The sequence below is a fragment of the Schistocerca cancellata genome, chromosome 1, assembly GCF_023864275.1.
Source record: "Schistocerca cancellata isolate TAMUIC-IGC-003103 chromosome 1, iqSchCanc2.1, whole genome shotgun sequence".
Taxonomy (NCBI): domain Eukaryota; kingdom Metazoa; phylum Arthropoda; class Insecta; order Orthoptera; family Acrididae; genus Schistocerca; species Schistocerca cancellata.
Window position 1 is genome coordinate 622,451,848 of NC_064626.1, and position 18,319 is coordinate 622,470,166.

The 18,319-nt window shown below is 37.4% G+C and overlaps 1 protein-coding gene and 1 pseudogene across 10 annotated transcripts in view; both read left to right on the plus strand.

Moving 5' to 3' along the window:
* LOC126183133 (broad-complex core protein isoforms 1/2/3/4/5-like) overlaps window positions 1–18,319 on the plus strand; it is a 319,181-nt gene that overhangs the window by 155,962 nt on the left and 144,900 nt on the right. Inside the window, exon 7 of one of the 10 annotated variants that reach the window (XM_049924923.1) lies at window positions 1,838–2,222. The exons of the other annotated variants lie outside the window; for them this stretch is intronic. Within the exon in view, the coding sequence (XP_049780880.1) occupies window positions 1,838–2,046 (209 nt within the window). The 3' untranslated portion in view covers window positions 2,047–2,222. Of the gene's footprint in view, window positions 1–1,837; window positions 2,223–18,319 lie in introns of those variants that run through there. 10 annotated transcript variants of the gene reach the window in all.
* On the plus strand, window positions 5,744–5,861 carry LOC126095505 (5S ribosomal RNA; annotated as a pseudogene).

The window sequence follows — 18,319 nt, forward strand, 5'->3', positions numbered from 1 at the left end:
TTTTTGTGTTCCCATTTCCTGCATTCCACCAATTTTTCAGTTGTAATATTTGTTCCCAAACGTTTTAAGGAGTAAATGATGTAAACGATTTTCACTTTCTCGCTTTTTGTATCAGTTTTATAAACCTTCATAACTGCATTGTTAATGAAACATTGTACTTTAGTGTATAGTAAAAATATGGATTAATTCTGTGTACACTTCATATCATGTTGATGTTTAAGGTTGAAACAAAATATGATGATGTCAGCCAGTGATCCAAAGAATGCTCTTCCTTCTGTATCGCTCCCTTTCTTTTGGCATTTACTTTCAAAAACATGTCACAAGAAGTGAGTGAGAATATGATCATACATCCTTATAGATATGTAAAAGTAGAATTAATATGCAACTCAACATGTCCTTTCATCTATTCCTAGAAGTTGACGTTTTGTGTAAAGCGTAGGATTCAGATATTCATATGATCAGCTAAACGTGCAGGGTGTGTTGCGAGTCTAATAGGAAGTGTACAAATTGGAAATTTTTCAGTTTCCTGTCTTTGAAGTCTAAATGTCATTCCTGAAGAGAAAGCTTCTGGTTGCATATGTTATGACCAAAGAAGAAGATAAACTGGTTGTTTTTGAGCTGTAGACATTAGTGTGTGAATACTGCTTTCTCATTTGCATGTAATGGTATAACCATTACTGCTGGATTACATTTTCTGTAGTAAAAACGATTGAAGATTTATGTTACCAACACAAAATGAATGCCATAGCATAAACAGATATTGCTCGACCACATGATGTTTTCATAGAGAAAATATATTCACATTGTGCTGGCGTGAAGCTACGGCACAACTGTTACAATTTTTTAATTATGAAGGAGCGTCATTTTCTCATGAAATTGGACTGCATTTGAAAATCAATTGTTGCTGCCGGCAGAACATGTAGCGGCTGGTGAAGTAATCCTGATGGACATATATTTCTCAAGGTATGTTACTGAAATATTTGTTAACCATTGGTTGTGAACTGAGATTACAACATGTTTGCCATGATAACTTCTGACTTTTCTTCTTTTTTTACAGGCAAATGGATGAAAATATCAGCTGTAGTCTTTCGTGTGCTATTTGGAAAAGCTGATCTATTAGATCATTGATCCTATGTTACAAACATAGTATCTCTAACAAAAATTCCATTTTTTTTACTTTTTATTTTTTAAATTGTGCTTATAGTATTGGATTTATAATTAGTAAATTTAACTTAGTTTGAGAATAGTGGATCTGCCTCTGTAGTTGAGTGGCAGCACATCTGAATTTCGTGCGGAAGGTGTGGGTTCAATTCCTCATACTTCCAGGGTCTTTTTCATGGTGGAAGGTCTGAAACGGGCACAAGTCGTCGTCCTGGTCCCAGTTGAAGAGCTACTTGAATGAGAAGTAGGGACTCCAAGGTCTCAAAGTCGACAACAGTCGAGACAGCAGCATGCTGACCCCTTGCCTCTCCACACCACATCCAATGGCAGAAGATGACACAGCGGTTTATTGACATTGTGTGCATGGTCTACAGAACCTGGTTGCGGAGTTTAGTTTTAGCTTGAGAACAGTGATTTTAAAATTTCTCCCATCAGACCTACATGAAAGTACTTCACTAGAATTCGGAGTGAGTTTTTCTCACTTTTTTTATTTAAAAAATATGCTACAATCACAGAAGATATTGTTGCATTTGTATTGTTTTTTGAGTGAGATGAATTTTATGAAATAGTTTTTGTGACTGGAAAACTTTGCTTGGAAACGGTTCAGAAGCTGGTCAGCAGTAGCCAGTATAACATCTTCACTTTTACGCAGTACTGATGTGTACGTTTGTTTCAGGCTCTGGAAGGCTTACATATAGTCGAAGAGGTAAACTCCAGCTGAAAATGAGTGGTTACACCTTTATCTGCGAACGCAAAAATAGGAACAGGATCTTTTGGCGTTGTTCTAAGTACAGTGCATTCAGTTGCAGAGGCCGTTGTGTGTCAGTTGACTCAAATGTTGTACTGACATGTTCTTCCCATAATCATCCTCCTGCCACTACTTGATAAGAATGTGTCAACTGTTTTGCAGAACAAACAGTGGATTTTATTTGTGCTGGGTCAGACTCTTATTGGTGGCAGTGTAGGGATTGTACCTAAATTAAATATGTTCCTTTCATAGAAACATTTCTTCCTCTTCTACGTGAACTCTAGTGTATTTATTAGTGTAATAACACCTTTTTTGTATTTTCAGTCAGAATTTTTTTTTCATGTGCCATTTGATAAAGATGAAAAAATTATTTTTGTATTTCCTTGTAAATTCTCTGACTGTTGTAGTATCATCAATTTTTAATGGCTTTGAAATTGTTGAGTATGATCTATCTGGATTAGCATATTTTGTTTTTTAAGTATATTAAGTTAATGGGAGAACTACTGAAATTCCGCTTACTGGTATTCAATGAGTGTTGCAATAGAGTCACTCAGTTCTTTACTTTTAAGGGTTCTACTATGCAACAAAAAAGATACTACAACCCAGTTTCCCTCAATCTTCTCTTAGATTTTGTTATGACAGACATATGGGTTTCTGACTACTTGTTCCACTCTGAGCTGTTCTTTCTGAATCCACAGTTGTTAATACAGGGCATTTACAACCAGCAACAGATTTTGAAATATCAGTTGTGGATCATATCTCGGTGCACTGCCAAATAATATAATGTGTGATAATTTTAGGGAAAAAATGTGCTTACACATTATATTTGAGAGATTTTAGTCAGTGGCAATAACCCATCGTAAAGTCTCAAACTTCATTTGTTGCATCCTAAATAATTTTGAAAAAGATAGTCATATTACTTCATGAAGTCTGAGATATATCTTACAATATGACTTAAAAATGAAAAAGAAAGAGAATGGATGGCCAATCCTTTCAGGGATGCAACTCCCAGTACTGCCCATAAAACACATAAAAGGAGACCACAGCACTCTTGGCTTTCATAACAATAAATCCTTTATCTATCAGGAAGCAAAAGGAAACTGTTCTGAAGAGGAAGGTAATGAACTAATCCTCTTCCCCTCCCCAACCTCCCCAAAGAACTCCTCTTTGTTTCTGAAAGAAAATACCTATTTTTCTGAAAGCTAGAGTGCTGTAATCATTTTTTATGCTTAGCAGTGCAAGAAATTGGTAGTCTGGTTGGTCTTTGTGTCTGTTTGTGATCCTAACATTTAATTTTCTTTTTTGTATGATAATATGATGTTAATGAGATGAAACTAATGAAAGTAAGAGGATATGAATTGGTGACTGGGAAGCAGGCTATAAGGATGGGTAATTCTGGTTAAATTTCAAATCAGTTGCATTACAAAAGATGCAACAGTGATCAGGAGAATTTGCTGACTCAGTCAAATTTCTATTGTTAAAGTGAAGGTGAAGCAGTTTGGATTGTTTAGTTTACAAAGTGCTTTATAGTGGAGTGGCACCCACATATAATTGTAAATAATTAAGAATATTTGTGTAGTGAACAGCTTCTTACTTGTATATATGAGCAAATGTTGAAAAGCCTTTAACACTGTTAAAATTTATTTGAATTGTTCAGTGTCAGAGCATATGTATAAAATGCACTTTGTTACTGATATTAAACTGCAATTCAAATAAACTTTGTGACTGACAGATTGCAGTGGAGGGAGACATTGTTACCAGTGTGCAGCCAGTAATGCTTGATGAGTCTTTGCACTGCTTACAGCACCCGCAACACTATAAGCATGTGGGGCTCAAGAAAGTATTACTCCATGACTCACTGAATTCTCAATCTCAGTATTATTTTAATCCAAGTGTATATCTTTCAGAGCAAATATTCTCTTGCTACTGGACTGACTTCTGAGCAACCCCGCCCTCCAACACCCCCCCCCCCCCTCCACACACACACAGAGGGAGGGAGGGAGAGCAGCAAAGGGCAAGGGTAAAGTCCTCATATAGTGTCATGAATAAGGTCAATTGATAAAGCTTTTGATCTGTAAGTAGCTGTGGAAGGATCTATTTAGCTCTAACAGGGAGTAAGGATTGGTGCTAACAGAGCAAAGCTGAATTGTACTGTGAACTTTCCTGTAATGAGAATACAAAATGAAGTAGCCTCTTGGTCTCTGTCTGTTTACGTGATTGTACTTCCAGCATAAAATATATTTTCTTCTGGTGGTATGTATTTATTTGAGAACAGAATAGACTGGTATACATTATATTCATGCGTATAGTGTGAAAATATTTTCAGACGTATTGCTGGTAGTATTCAAATATCAGAATAGTAAAAAGCAACTAAATTAACAAGTCCTCAGCATTTTGCTTTATTAATTCTGAATATATAGTCTTAATATCTTAGCAACCATCAATGGAACATAGTATTTCAATTTCTTCTTAGTTTGTGAAAAGTGGGGGAAAATGTTATGTAACTAATTTCTTAGCTTTGTGCATGTGTGTAAACTGCGTACACACAATCTATGGAATGATTTTCACAGTATGATGATGATGATGATGATGATGATGACAATGACGACGACTTCATGGGCTGTAAATGTTAATGACTGTTGTAGATTGATTTACAGCACAAAAATGAGTTACATGTGTTCTTATCTAAAACCTAATGTGTTTGTACTATGCGTTTGGTTCCTGTTACTTTAAAAAAAAAAAAAATTAGGAGGTTGATCTGCTATATTGTTCAAATGGTTATGTGGTGGTTGATGTGGAATGGAAGTTTGCCTATATAGCAGTCATTTCAACTTCTTATGTGCTTATCAGCATCTCAACATGGTGTCTTAAAAGGATGTAGCAATATGTCCCCGTAATTGTTGTTACATATGGAACTGTGTGGAAAGCACAGTTCGATATGTTCTGTGCATAGGAAAACAAAGCTATAGGATGTTCCTGGCCTCTGATGCACTACCAACAGTAGTGGAGTCTCAGACCTATTAAGGAGACCTTGGCTTGGAATAAAATAATGAACTCTTATTTTCCACTAACAAAATTACAAAAAGAATTGTGTTTATCATTGTACTAAGTACGAATACATCCACAGTACATAGTGCTTTCTGCACATGTGTTTTAACTTTGATGAAAGTAATGCTTATTATACACACAATTCTGCTTAACAGACATGTTATCAGCATTTCAAACATCCTTAATCATTGTTTATGGTGCATCAGTATTGTGCTGTTCATGAAGACACTGTTTACTATGAAATAATTTTCTGTAGTAGTAATTAGCTGATTGATATGTATATGTTATGATCAAAGCCTGAAATCGGCAAAAGGGCGAACTGGCCAACCAAGTCATATGTGGCCAATGTCGTTTCAAATTGGGCAGCAAGTGTCCAATCTTTTCCTGAGTTCGAGATTCAGCCGGCCAGTTCGGACCAATCGACAAAACTGCTAAGAAACACACAAATCAGATTTGCTTGAACAGTTTCAAATTGTGTAAGTCAGGAAACAGCCAACATTGCTGTAAATTGACCGGCCACTGTCTGATCTTTTTTTGTTTGAGATCTGGCTGGCCAGTTTGCGAAGTGTTTTGACAGATTGGCCAGAATCTGAAAGTAAATAAAGAGTGGATGACTATGTATAATTTCAGGCTGTATGCAATCTGTTTATTTTATCAATCTCACTAACAAAAAGTATAAACTTGATACAATCTATTCACTTTATAAATCTTCTCTAATACAGCCAGTATTCACTTACTACAACAATTTAAGCTTTTATGACATTTGCAATTGCATAGTGTTTTCTTGGCAATGGCCTTGCCGCAGTGGTTACACCGGTTCCCATGAGATCACCGAAGTTAAGCGCTCTCGGGCGTGGTCGGCACTTGGATGGGTGACCATCTAGGCCGCCGTGTGCTGTTGCCATTTTTTGGGGTGCACTCAGCCTCGTGATGCCAATTGAGGAGCTACTCGACCGAATAGTAGCGGCTTCGGTCAAGAATACCATCATAATGACCGAGAGAGTGGTGTGCTGACCCCATGCCTCTCCTATCCGCATCCTCCACGGAGGATGACACGGCGGTCGGATGATCCCGGTAGGCCACTCATAGCGTGAAGACGGAGCAAGAGATATTGCATCGATTGTATCCTTGGCCACTGGTCAGTGACTGTAAATACGATAGGGTTTGTAATGATGTTTCTTCTTTGGCCACAGATACCAGCGTGAGCAGTTTCTCGTGCAGAATAGAGAATTTCTGGAATATAGTTGCTTGAGAACACCATGTTCTGTTCCCAGCTTGTAGAAAGTGCTTTCAACATCCATGAGAACTGAAAGAACACTTTTGGGATCTCTGCGACCTTTGTCAACATCTTTTATATAGATGTGAACATTGTCTCCAACTTTTGCAGGTGGTAATCTTGCATATGAATTTTTAAACATCTTTGCATCTTGTACTTGCAAATTGTCATATGCTCCTCTCCTCATCTTCCTCATTTCTTGCTTATTACAACATAGTTTGCAAATAATTTTCCCTCCATATCCTTCCTCTGCTTCATTACTTCTTTCACAGATTGCACGCACATCTTTGCTGCAGGGTATACAACATTGAGCTGCACTACTCTCTTCTTCATAAACCACCCAAAATATTTTCACTTTGTTATTGTCAGGTAACTGGTCCCAACTTTCCAATGGTTTGTCCTCTACAAAGACAGTTCCATTGTTAGCGTATTCCCTACATTTATAGCATCCTCCATTTCTTGTTCGACTTTCTAATGTCTTTATCTGTCACTATGTTACATCACACTTCACAAATGGGTGAAGTGGGAGCAAATAAAACAAAAAAGCAGCTCACATAATTAACCGACATTCCCTTACCACATCTGAAGGACGCACAAATAATACAAGCAAAAATACCAGAAAACGTAACAGTACTCACAATTAATCGAATTTGTCAGGCAGAAAAATAAGGTGCACAGGCAGGACCTTCTCCAAAGCAGCAGCTATCACGTGCACGGCACAGTTAACACTGAAAGTGAGAGAAGTGCTGCCTACTACACATTGTTGTGTGATCATAGCATGCACTGTGATATAGCCAGAGATTTCCCAGCTTATGTGCAATCACATCACATTTAAGCCAGGAATCTCCAGCCAGTTCACAAAATGCTTGGCCAAAGTCAGATGTATGCCAATTCTTTTAAGTAATCGGACTTTGGCCAATCCTCTTGGCAAGAGTGCGAAATGGCTGTCCAATTCACTATCTGGCGGTCTTTGGGCTTTGGCCGTAACATATATATGTTCGTCAATGAGATTTCCAAAACTCCCAGGGAAGAAGACCTTTACATTAGTTTGAAACTCCAATAACAGTTGTTATCATCATTATATTCTATATTGAATTAGTCATTAATCTATTGTAGATTAATGATTTCCAATATCTTCCATCATCACACCCTTGTTAGGCCGGTATTACACTATCATATTTATTTGTCAAGTTGATATGTCAAATATTTATGTCAAAGAAATTTGATGGTGTAATAGGGAACTTTGTCAAATGTCACCTGTCATCAAATAAATATAATAAAATCTCATGCCTTGCCGTAGATTTGATCACAAAAGTTGTTCATCTTCTGTTCACTGCAGTGTGAAATATAACCGCAGGAGTGCTGGCGTCACCGCAGCTATTTGACATCTCTGTAGTGTGTTTGTAAATATGGCTTCAAAATTGGTGTGCTTTTTTTTTATGTATTTTTTTCATAAACTTGCCTCAACAAGGTTGGGGGTGAGGAAGGGGCACAGTGCACTATTAATTGTGTGTTGATGGTCAAGTGGAATATGCTGCAGGCGACTTCATGTCCACAATCACAGATATAGCCATTCACCTCTACATCTGGAAACATCCAGGCAGCTTTTCAGCAAGCTGGAATTGAGAATAGAAAATAAAAGAAATTCTTTCTTAGGTTTCCATTCTACTATGTTTATTCTTGAACTCTAGATGCCACAAGTTAAAAAGCGTGTCATCTGTTTCGTACTTTTTATTAATTTTGTAGTTGTTGGGACACTAATTCCATTAATTAAATTATTCAGAAATAAAAATAGGTCTTATCACGCAAATAGTATACTAAACATTTATTTTAATTCACATATTTCCCCTTCAGTGCTTTATAAATTGCTTCACACCTTTCTGGAATTTTTTTGGTTAATGTAAAATGTGATATTTGAATGCTATATTGTAAACTAGAGTAGCTCTCTCTCCTGTGTCAAGAAATCCCAGTGTCACAGTTTGCTTATCTTCTGCACATATAGCATTTATCAAAAGAGTATTCTCTTTTGTAATGTGAGAACCCACTTTACTGAGCAATACTGAAACACATTCTCATCATTCATAAGTATTTTACGTCTTCCACAAGCATCTCTCGTAACACATTTTGCTGAATGCTTTTACTATATCGACGTAATACCTATGGCTTCATCCAAGCATGTTTTCTTTTTTTCTGCCGCTTTTCTTCCAAATACACACATAGTGCAATTGTGGCATTAGCAACTGCAGTGCATAATAAGAGGTTGTTGTCCGCCATCTTGAAATTTGATAAAAAAATATGACGACAGTGTAGTACCCCTTTTTAGCACCACGTCAGATATCTTTGTCAAACAAATTTGATGAATATTTGATCACATCTTTGTTCAAAACTTTGTCAAAGAAATATGATAGTGTAATACTGGCCTTAGGGAATTACACTGCTCAAAAGAATCATGGGAACATTACTCTGAGTGTCTGCCTTACTCCATTGAGCAATAATTCAGGACTGGGTATATTTATATATGCATTTATCTTCCAGATAAACCAAACATCATAACATTCTTGATCGTTTACATAGAAAGAACTGAAATGTCCAACAGATGTTGAAAATGAAGTGGAAACAATCATTCATCTCGTCACCCTGGATGCTTTTCATTGGACTTTGAGAGTTACAGTAACTTGTATGCCCTTCATGAGCATTTATCACTATCTGATGCCTATGTGGCATGCTCTGTTTAAGTCTATAGAGATCACCCTGTGGTGTCCTTTCCCAATCTTCAATGAGAGTCCATGATAATTCTTGGAGACTGCGTGTGGAATAGGACTGGCACAAATATGTCTGTCGGGTAAATCCCACATATACATGACGGGGTTTAGATCAGGACTCACTGCCGGTCATTCCATTACTCCAATGTCCAGGCTTCGCATGACATCGCAGTTGATGCCTGCTACATACGCCCTGGCATAGGAATTAGAGCCCACCACCATATGCAGCAGTGACCACATGGTGCAACAGGTTCTGTTCAATGTTTCGCCAGTGATGAAGTTGCCAGTTGAAATGGGAATGACAGAACTGAAGGCGAACTACAAAATATTGTTGTGACAAATGGGGTACTTGGGTACTTGAAGAGGACATCGGGGTAATAAGGTCCTTTCTCATAACCTGTTCATTACAGACTAATTGGATGCAGTGGTCCTTCTGAGATAGTCTTGCAGTCCTCTGGCGGTATCCATACTATGCTGCAATGCACAAATGACCAGATATCAATCTTCACTTGAGGTTGTAATGCATTGGTGACCTTGCTGAACTCATCGTGTGTACTGACCTGTTTCCCTGTATCATGTCCACAACCTATGGGTTGCACATGGAGACGCGTTGGCATCTCCACCACCATAACGGAAATTCCATCCTTTTTAGATCAGGCAGACGGCCCTTGAAACTTGCACTGCGTTAAGATGCCACATTCCATGTGTTTGGTTGAATACAGTGTTCACAGATGACAACTACCACCTGTGTGTCTCACTAGATAACTCTGGGACACCAGTACTTACTTTCTTCTGATGGATCACCTGACACTTTAATGCATAGCAAAGGCTATAGATGATGAATGATTTTAATTGGTGCATACATTGAAAGCAAGGTTCTCAAGACATGCAATAAGACCACAGGCACCGCTACATCAAAATATTTTACAAAATGCGTAACACTGTACTGTCATTGACAATGTTATATATTCTGTTACCGGTTTCGGTCTTAAACCATCATCAACGGCAGCTGCACAACATAAAAAAGTGTATAATGTGACAATGTAAACAAAATAAGATCAAAACAGGAAAAAACCATTAAATTAGTGGAAATACTCACAAAAATTATCGCATATCTATCTCATGTCATACGTGCTTTGACATATGTTACTACTGAAAACCATAATTGCCAATAAAAATGAAAAATTTTAACAAGATTACAATATGGCCCATTGACAAAAAGGGCAGCATTTGATGAGTAGCAATGCAAGTCAAAGATGGCAGTCTTGACCAAATCACAATTCTGCACTTGATTGATATTACATGAAAACATTAATAAAATAAATAAAAAGTAAAAGAATAATGGGATTGATGAATGTAAGAATATACAATATTTTACGCTCCATTCAAAAATGTAAAATACAAGCATGAACAATCCATGAAATTGCAATCAGTCAAGCCTAATCTGTCAAAAATACACATTAAAGTAAATTAATTAGTTTTTAGGAGTGAAGGAAAACAAAAGGAACATAGATTGTGTAAATGTAAAACATCTAAAATGTTAGGCAATCTAACCATTTTATGTTTTATTTATTACTTACTTATTTTTGAAGAAACATGTTATACATCTGAACTATTACACATTAGTCAGAAGAATATGTCATCCGATGCCTAAACAATTACAAACTGTAATTGAAATGCCATTTATCACACGGATAAAAATTAATAGAGAGATATGGTATGATAAAAAGTCAAAGGAAAACATATATGTAAAATGGCCCTGTAGGTGAAAAAACAAGGAAATGGGCAGTGACAGGGAGGGGGGGACACAGTTGAAATAAAGGGGGGGGGGGGGGGCGTAATTGAAGAGAGTTGTAGTTTAAGAAGGTCCATTCAAATATTTGAAACTGTCAATAAAATTATTTAAGAAACTTGTTTTTGAGTTCCACTAGCTTATTGAGTTAGAATAATATGTGATTCAGTGTCTACACAATCACAAAATTTAATTGAAATTCCATTTATCATGCAGATAAAAACTAATAAAGACATGTGGTATAACAAAAAAGTGTAAGTAAAACATATGTTTCAAAATGTCCTGTAAGTTAAGAAACAAGAAAGTGGGTAATGGCAAGGTGGAGGGGGGGCGCAGGAGAAATAAAAAAGGGAGAGACATGTTGATACATAGGTTTCTTAATTCATCTGAACTGTTTATTTCTGTGATAGTCATTATTTTTTAATAAACTTAGATAAAACACAGTTCACGCAATTGTGTACTGCACAAGGCCTGACATCTCTGCTAGAAATAATGCTTTTTTTGGGGGGGGGGGGGGGGGGTTGATGCGCAGCTCATATTTGAGCTATGAACATGGGCTAAAAAGTTTTTGGTTTCATCTGGACAGGCAGCCATTTGTGTAACTATTCAAACATCTCAATATTATGAAAAGGAAAGTTGCTATTCACTGTATAGCGGAGATGCTGAGTCACAGATAGGCACAACAAAAAGACTGTCTGAATACAAGCTTTCAGCCATCAAGGTCTTTGTTGAAAATAGACCAAAACACACACACACACACAAATGCAACTCACACACACACGACTGCAGCCTCGGGCAGCTGAAGCCACACAGCAAGCAACAGCAGCAGTGCATGATGGGAGTGGCAACTGGGTGGTTCCCAGTTGCCATTCCTATCATGCACTGCTGTGTTACTCGCAGTGTGGATTCAACTGCCAGAGGCTGCAGTTGTGCGTGTGAATTGCTTTTGCATCTACATCTACATGGATACTCTGCAAGTGACATTCAAGTGCCTGGCAGAGGGTTCATCGAACCTCCTTCACACTTCTGTATTATTCCAATCTCGTATAGTGCATGGAAAGAATGAACACCCATATCTTTCCGTACGAGCTCTGATTCCCCTTATTTTATCGTGATGATGGTTCCTCCTTGTGAAGGTTGGTGTCAGCAAAATATTTTCACATTCAGAGGAGAAAGTTTGTGATCGGAATGTTATGAGAAGATTGTATCGCAACGAAAAACGCCTTTCTTTTAATGATTCCCAGCCCAAATCCTGTATCATTTCTGTGACAATCTCTCCCATATTTCGCGATAATACAAAACGTGCTGCCTTTCTTTGAACTTTTTCGATGTACTCTGTCAGTCCTATCTGGTAAGGATCCCACACCAGGCAGCAGTATTCTAAGAGAGGACAGACAAGCGTAGTGTAGACAATCTCCTTAGTAGGTCTGTTACATTTAAGTATCCTGCCAATAAAACGCAGTCTTTGATTAGCCTTCCCCACAACATTTTCTATGTGTTCCTTCCAATTTAAGTTGTTTGTAATTGTAATACCTAGGTATTTAGTTGAATTTATGGCTTTTAGATTAGACTGATTTTTCGTGTAACCAAAGTTTAACAAGTTCCTTTTAGCACTCATGTGGATGACCTCACACTTTTCGTTATTTAGGGTCAACTACCACTTTCGCACCTTTCAGATATTTTTTCTAAATCGTTTTGCAGTTTGTTTTGATCTTCTGATGACTTTATTAGTTGATAAATAACAGCGTCATCTGCAAACAACTGAAGATGGTTGCTCAGATTGTCTGCAAAATCGTTTGTATAGATAAGTAACGGCAAAGGTCCTATAACACTACCTTGGGGAATGCCAGAAATCACTTCTGTTTTACTTGATGACTTTCCATCAATTACTATGAACTGTGACCTCTCTGACAAGAAATCACAAATCCAGTCACATAACTGAGACGATATTCCATAAGCACGCAATTTCGCTACGAGCCGCTTGTGTGGTACAGTGTCAAAAGCCTTCCAGAAATCCAGAAATATGGAATCGATCTGAAATCCCTTGTCAGTAACACTCAACACTTCATGTGAATAAAGAGCTAGTTGTGTTTCACAGGAATGATGTTTTCTAAACCCATGTTGACCTTGTGTCAATAGACCGTTTTCTTCAAGGTAATTCATAATGTTCGAACACAATGTATGCTCTAAAATCAGTGTGTGTGTGTGTGTGTGTGTGTGTGTGTGTGTGTGTGTGTGTCGTTTATTTTCAACAAAGGCCTTGATGGTCGAAAGCTTGTATTGTGACAGTACTTTTGTTGTGCCTATCTGTGACTCAGCATCTCTGCTATATGATGAGTAGCAACTTTTGTTTTCATAACATTGTTACATTCCATTCTGGGTTTTCCATTATCCAAATGTCTGTCTTACTGTAACTATGTTACAGGATATGAAGCCCAGGCAAAATCAATTAATTCCTTTTGCAGAAGATTTTAATTGGGTATGGCACCTTTTATAAGGGCACTGGTTTGGATTATGTGCCAAACAAAAATTTTTTTCGGGGAGGTTTTTGAATCAAGCAATTTCCGTATTTTAAACTTACACAAATTGATTCAAACTTTGCACTTAGGTAGTTAAATGGATAAAGTATAAATGAAATTTCTTTTTTCCAATAGTCTTTATCTATTGTCGAGATACGACTGTTTGAAGTAAAACTAAATGTAACAAATGAAATTCATTCTCATATGAACTGAATGTGCAATAATGATTTGAAGTGAATCAGATAAACAAAAAATGCTGTTTTATGATAAAATTGAAAACTTGCTTTCAAAAATGTAGCTGCATTCAGATTTTACGCTCAGAAAACAGGTTTTTTGTAAGGTTTTTATAGGTACGGTACATCTATGTTTGAAAGTTGTGTGAAATTTGTGAGAGGGTAAACAGATAGATGTAATTAATGGTCATACTGTTGTTTTGTGAAAGCTTTATCCATTGCCAAGATATAGGCAACATGATTCGAAAGAGATTAAAAAAACCTATACAGGATCAACTGTTGCTCGAGTCAACAAAAATCTACATCAGTTGCCATGCTATGGCTGTTTAATGTCAAAATTATGATTGAGTAAAAGTTGGGAACCAGAATGAAAAATGCTCCTATTATAGGAGAGAAAAAGGTGAACATGTCTTGGGGAGAGTTAGGGATGTAAAAGAAGAGAACTAGCTTTTTGAATTACCCCGCAGTTTCAAAGATATTGAAATCAAAACATCTTGACATATTCACACTTTTTTACTTGTTAGTATTGGTGCCCATGTCATGTAGTATAATGCATCGTTAGCTGTCTACATGCCCGTAATAGAGAAAAATTGGCTCCTCTCAACCAGTATAGCGCATCACAAATAAGCAGTAGTGGATAGCTGTCTTTTTTTCGTGATTTTGTTCAGTTGTTGGCAGTCGACATGGATATGTCATGTGCCTTCCTTCTTCTTCACAAGGACCAAAGGAGGGGTCTAAGGCCTCAATGGTGCCATTTTGCAGCATCTTCTTCACTTCCTCATGTATTATCTGTTGCTCAGCTGGTGACACCCAACATGAGCACTGACTAATTGGTGGATGATCCCATATTTGGGTTGATTTTCATGGCTGCTACCTCTTGCTTACTTGGTCCAACAGTTGTGGTTGCATAGAATGCTGTAACTTCTCTTTCACTACATGGCATATGAGGGGGATGAGGTCATGGTGGTCATCCAGGGGATGGTCTCACTTCTTTCATCCAGTTCATTTTTGTTGCATTTCTTTGATGTGCTGATACCACTTGAGGAATTCCTTGGTCATTGTGATATCCTTTACGTCAAGAGCCCGGTACATGTCTTCTGCAACTCCTTTCATCAAACTTGAGATTTAATCAGCTTCTGCCTTATTTGGATTCATGACGACATTGGGCCCTATTCTTCCACAAGTGGAACACCAGCTGCTGATTGTTGCCAAACATTTTCTTCATTTTGGGCTGGAATTTATCCCAGCTATTTAGGTTTTCTTCATAATTCTTGAGCCTTTGCTGGGCTAACCAATTCAAATGAAAGTATACATTTGCCAAACACGTCATGTCATCCCAGCTGTTGTATTTGGCAACTCTTTTGTAATTCTTTCGGCCATTTTGTTGGGTCCTGACCAGTATCTCTGGAGAACACTTATAGATGCCTGATGTGCAGCTGACTTATGGCTGGCTTGGGATCTATAGTCTCCTAAATTGTGGGAATGTTGCCCTTCTTGTAAGCTCGGTCCTGTCAGTGTTGGCAATGGTTTTACCTTGCACAATTTCAGCCATTATGATGTAGATGGTTTGAAGTATCCTGTGTCTCCACCAAGCAGTGTCACATCACGCAAGTCCACATCTGAAACCAGGATCACAATGAAATGAAACAGCACTGCAGCATATTTATTATGAACACCATTGTACAGAACTGACCTCTTGGACAGAGAGAGCAACTACGTATATAAAAATCAGATATTCCAGAATGGTGGTATTTATACAATCATCTGATATTTCAGAATACTCAGATATTACAAACTAAAATATTTCAAAAACCTTTAAGAAGTGAAATACTGCATAACAATTTATTGCTGGTGGTTAGGTTTGAACTGCCGACTTGCGGCCCACCAGCCAGTAATGCTGACCCCTATACCACATTCCATCCTCACCAGCTTGCCAAAGTATCATATCCCTGTGCAACTCTTTGACTTCATAATCTCTTGTAAATAGCTATTTAAACTGTTGGCACCTGAAGAATGACCCCAAAGTACAGCCGGCTGGGGTGGCTGAGCGGTTCTAGGTGCTACAGTATGGAACCGCACAACCGCTTCGGTCACAGGTTCGAATCCGGCCTCGGGCATGGATGTGTGTGATGTCCTTAGGTTAGTTAGGTTTAAGTAGTTCTAAGTTCTAGGGGACTGATGACCTCAGATGTTAAGTCCCATAGTGCTCAGAGCCATTTGAGCCCACAGTACATTTACTCCACTATGTAGTTTGTTGTTACCAATTTAAACAATGGTCACATGTGACATTCATTAACACAACACTAGAAGGAAATATGAATTGCGCTGCCCAACACTCAACCTCAGCATAATATAGAAAGGAGTTAATTATTCATCCATAACAATCTCGGTGTATGATTTACAAATTCTAAGGGGAAAAGGGAGGGGGGGTATGGGGGTATGATTTCAGTTTGTGTTTGAAGTTAATCAATGTGTAAGTGGTCAAATATTTTTGTGTCTCCTTTCTGTACTACCTCTCTCCTTTCTGTACTACACAAGGCTGAGTAAAGGATAATGTAAGTCATTTCTCCTTTTAACACTGCATTTCTGTTAACAAGAAATTCTGTAAGAGAGTACATTTGATGCTATTTCATGCTTGTCAGGACTGACCGCTCTCTTGGAAGATGGTCCAACAGTCAATTAATGAAATAATGATGTTATTGAACATGCCACCCAAGCATTCACCAAGTTTGTGTTTTAGGTTTTGCATTATTTAAAAAAAATGTATATATGACAAATCAGGTGTAGCAAACCACAGCTTTAGAAGGGGGCACTAGCTGACAAGAAACGAATTAAAAGAAAGTGGCAGTAATTTTAACAATAATTGTGTCTTTTACTAAGTGGACTGGGGGTCATCAGCATCAAATGATTTCAAAGGTATATTTTATTGCTCACTAGGGGGAGTGTTTATTTATTTTCACTACTAAACTTGCAGACATGCATCTAGCAAACCACAGCTTTAGAAGGGGCACTAGCTGACATAAGAAACAAATTAAAAGAAAGTGGCAGTAATTTTAACAATAGTTGTGTCTTTTACTAAGTGGACTGGGGGTCATCAGTATCAAATGATTTCAAAGGTAAATTTTAATGATTACTGTGGTTCATGTTCTTTCATTCTGCTGTAGGAAGAGTGTTTATTTTCACCATTAAACTTGTGAACATGCTAATAGCACATCTACTTGTAGATGTGTTTGCAATTACTGTCCAGATCACTTGCTGGCTCAAGATTTTGTCAGTTTTCTCATGCTGAAGAAAATGGAAGTAATTTTTGATGATATTTATTCGGTCTCTGATTTTTCACAACATAGGAATTAAGAATGCTGTGTTATTAAAGATAAATACAATAATAGTTAAAGCTTTTGTTTTTATTGATTAATTCTTACAGGCTATGCTCCTAATGCTCTGTCAATTGTGTTCCTCATTATTTCTGTAGCCTACTTGGATGTGGTCTCTGTGAACCCTTTTTCTTTCATGTTAACGTAATTTTCATTTGATTACATTTACTTTTTCATAATTTTAAATGGCTTTTATAGACTTTATTTGTACATAAGCACTCTCTGACCCCATCATATCCCCCCCCCCCCCCTCCACACTTACAATCTTCCCTCAACCAACATTTAATTCTGTCTCCCTATTTTCCATACCCTCCCTTCTTCTCATGTCCGGCTTTACCTCAGGCTGTCTCTCCCTGACAACCCCCTCCCCTCTGCCCATTTCTCCCATTACCTTTAAAATTGCAGATTCCATCTACCCTTTAGTCTATCACCATTAATCACTGCTCTGTGGCTTGTCAATGGCCTTTTTTTTCATCAGCATTTATTATTTCTGAATGAATTATCAGGCTTGAATTTGATCCTCTTCATTTTTTTTCCTGTGTTTTAAGTGAACATTTCTATTACATTACAGATTCCAATTGGTTGCTTCACACTCTTAAACTGCTTTCTGTACAAGCAGTTTGTGGCTCTCTCTATTTGTCATCTTGTGCATGATGCGAAGTGTTATGAAAGCTGTGTTGTAAGCACTGCAGGTGCAATTAAAAATTAATCTGCAAATGAATATGACAAAAACAGAGGTGAAAACAAGAACAGCTATTACTAATGCTACTGTTACTCTTACTAAACTAGTATCGAATTTGCTACATGATAGAAACCATCATATGATGTTAATCTTGATTCTCTCATATTGGCTGGCAGTGACTCTTCGTGTCAGATCTTTGCAGTGGACATTTTGAATAGCTTGATGGCCCCCTTTTTTCCTTTTCTTTTAATATGTTGCATCTTTAAGCTCCATGCAATGTGTACAAAAATGTCAGAAATGATTTCATTGTTTGCATACAAGATAACTTTTTCCATTAATTTCGGCAATTTTGCAATTTAACCTTGGCAGTATAATGGCAAAAAGGACTAAATAGGTCTGTATTGCTGAGTTAGTCAAATATGAACTGTAGTAAATTTCTGATTCTAGAATGAAAGTAGAACAACAGTTGACTTACTAAACAGGACAGAGAAACATTGAGGCTATACAATTTTTGGAAGGAGTTACATTTTCTTGTTACTAAACGGTAAGAGCATTTCATAATATAATCGTAAATTACTTGAAACAAATAATTTCAACATCTGATTATTTATTTAATAAGAGTCTCATATCTGACAGGATGAAATGCGTTCACGCTGACGTACACAACATAAAAAAAACCTTATGTGTGTGCTTTGATCTTTACTTAGCAGAGGACTTATTCTTT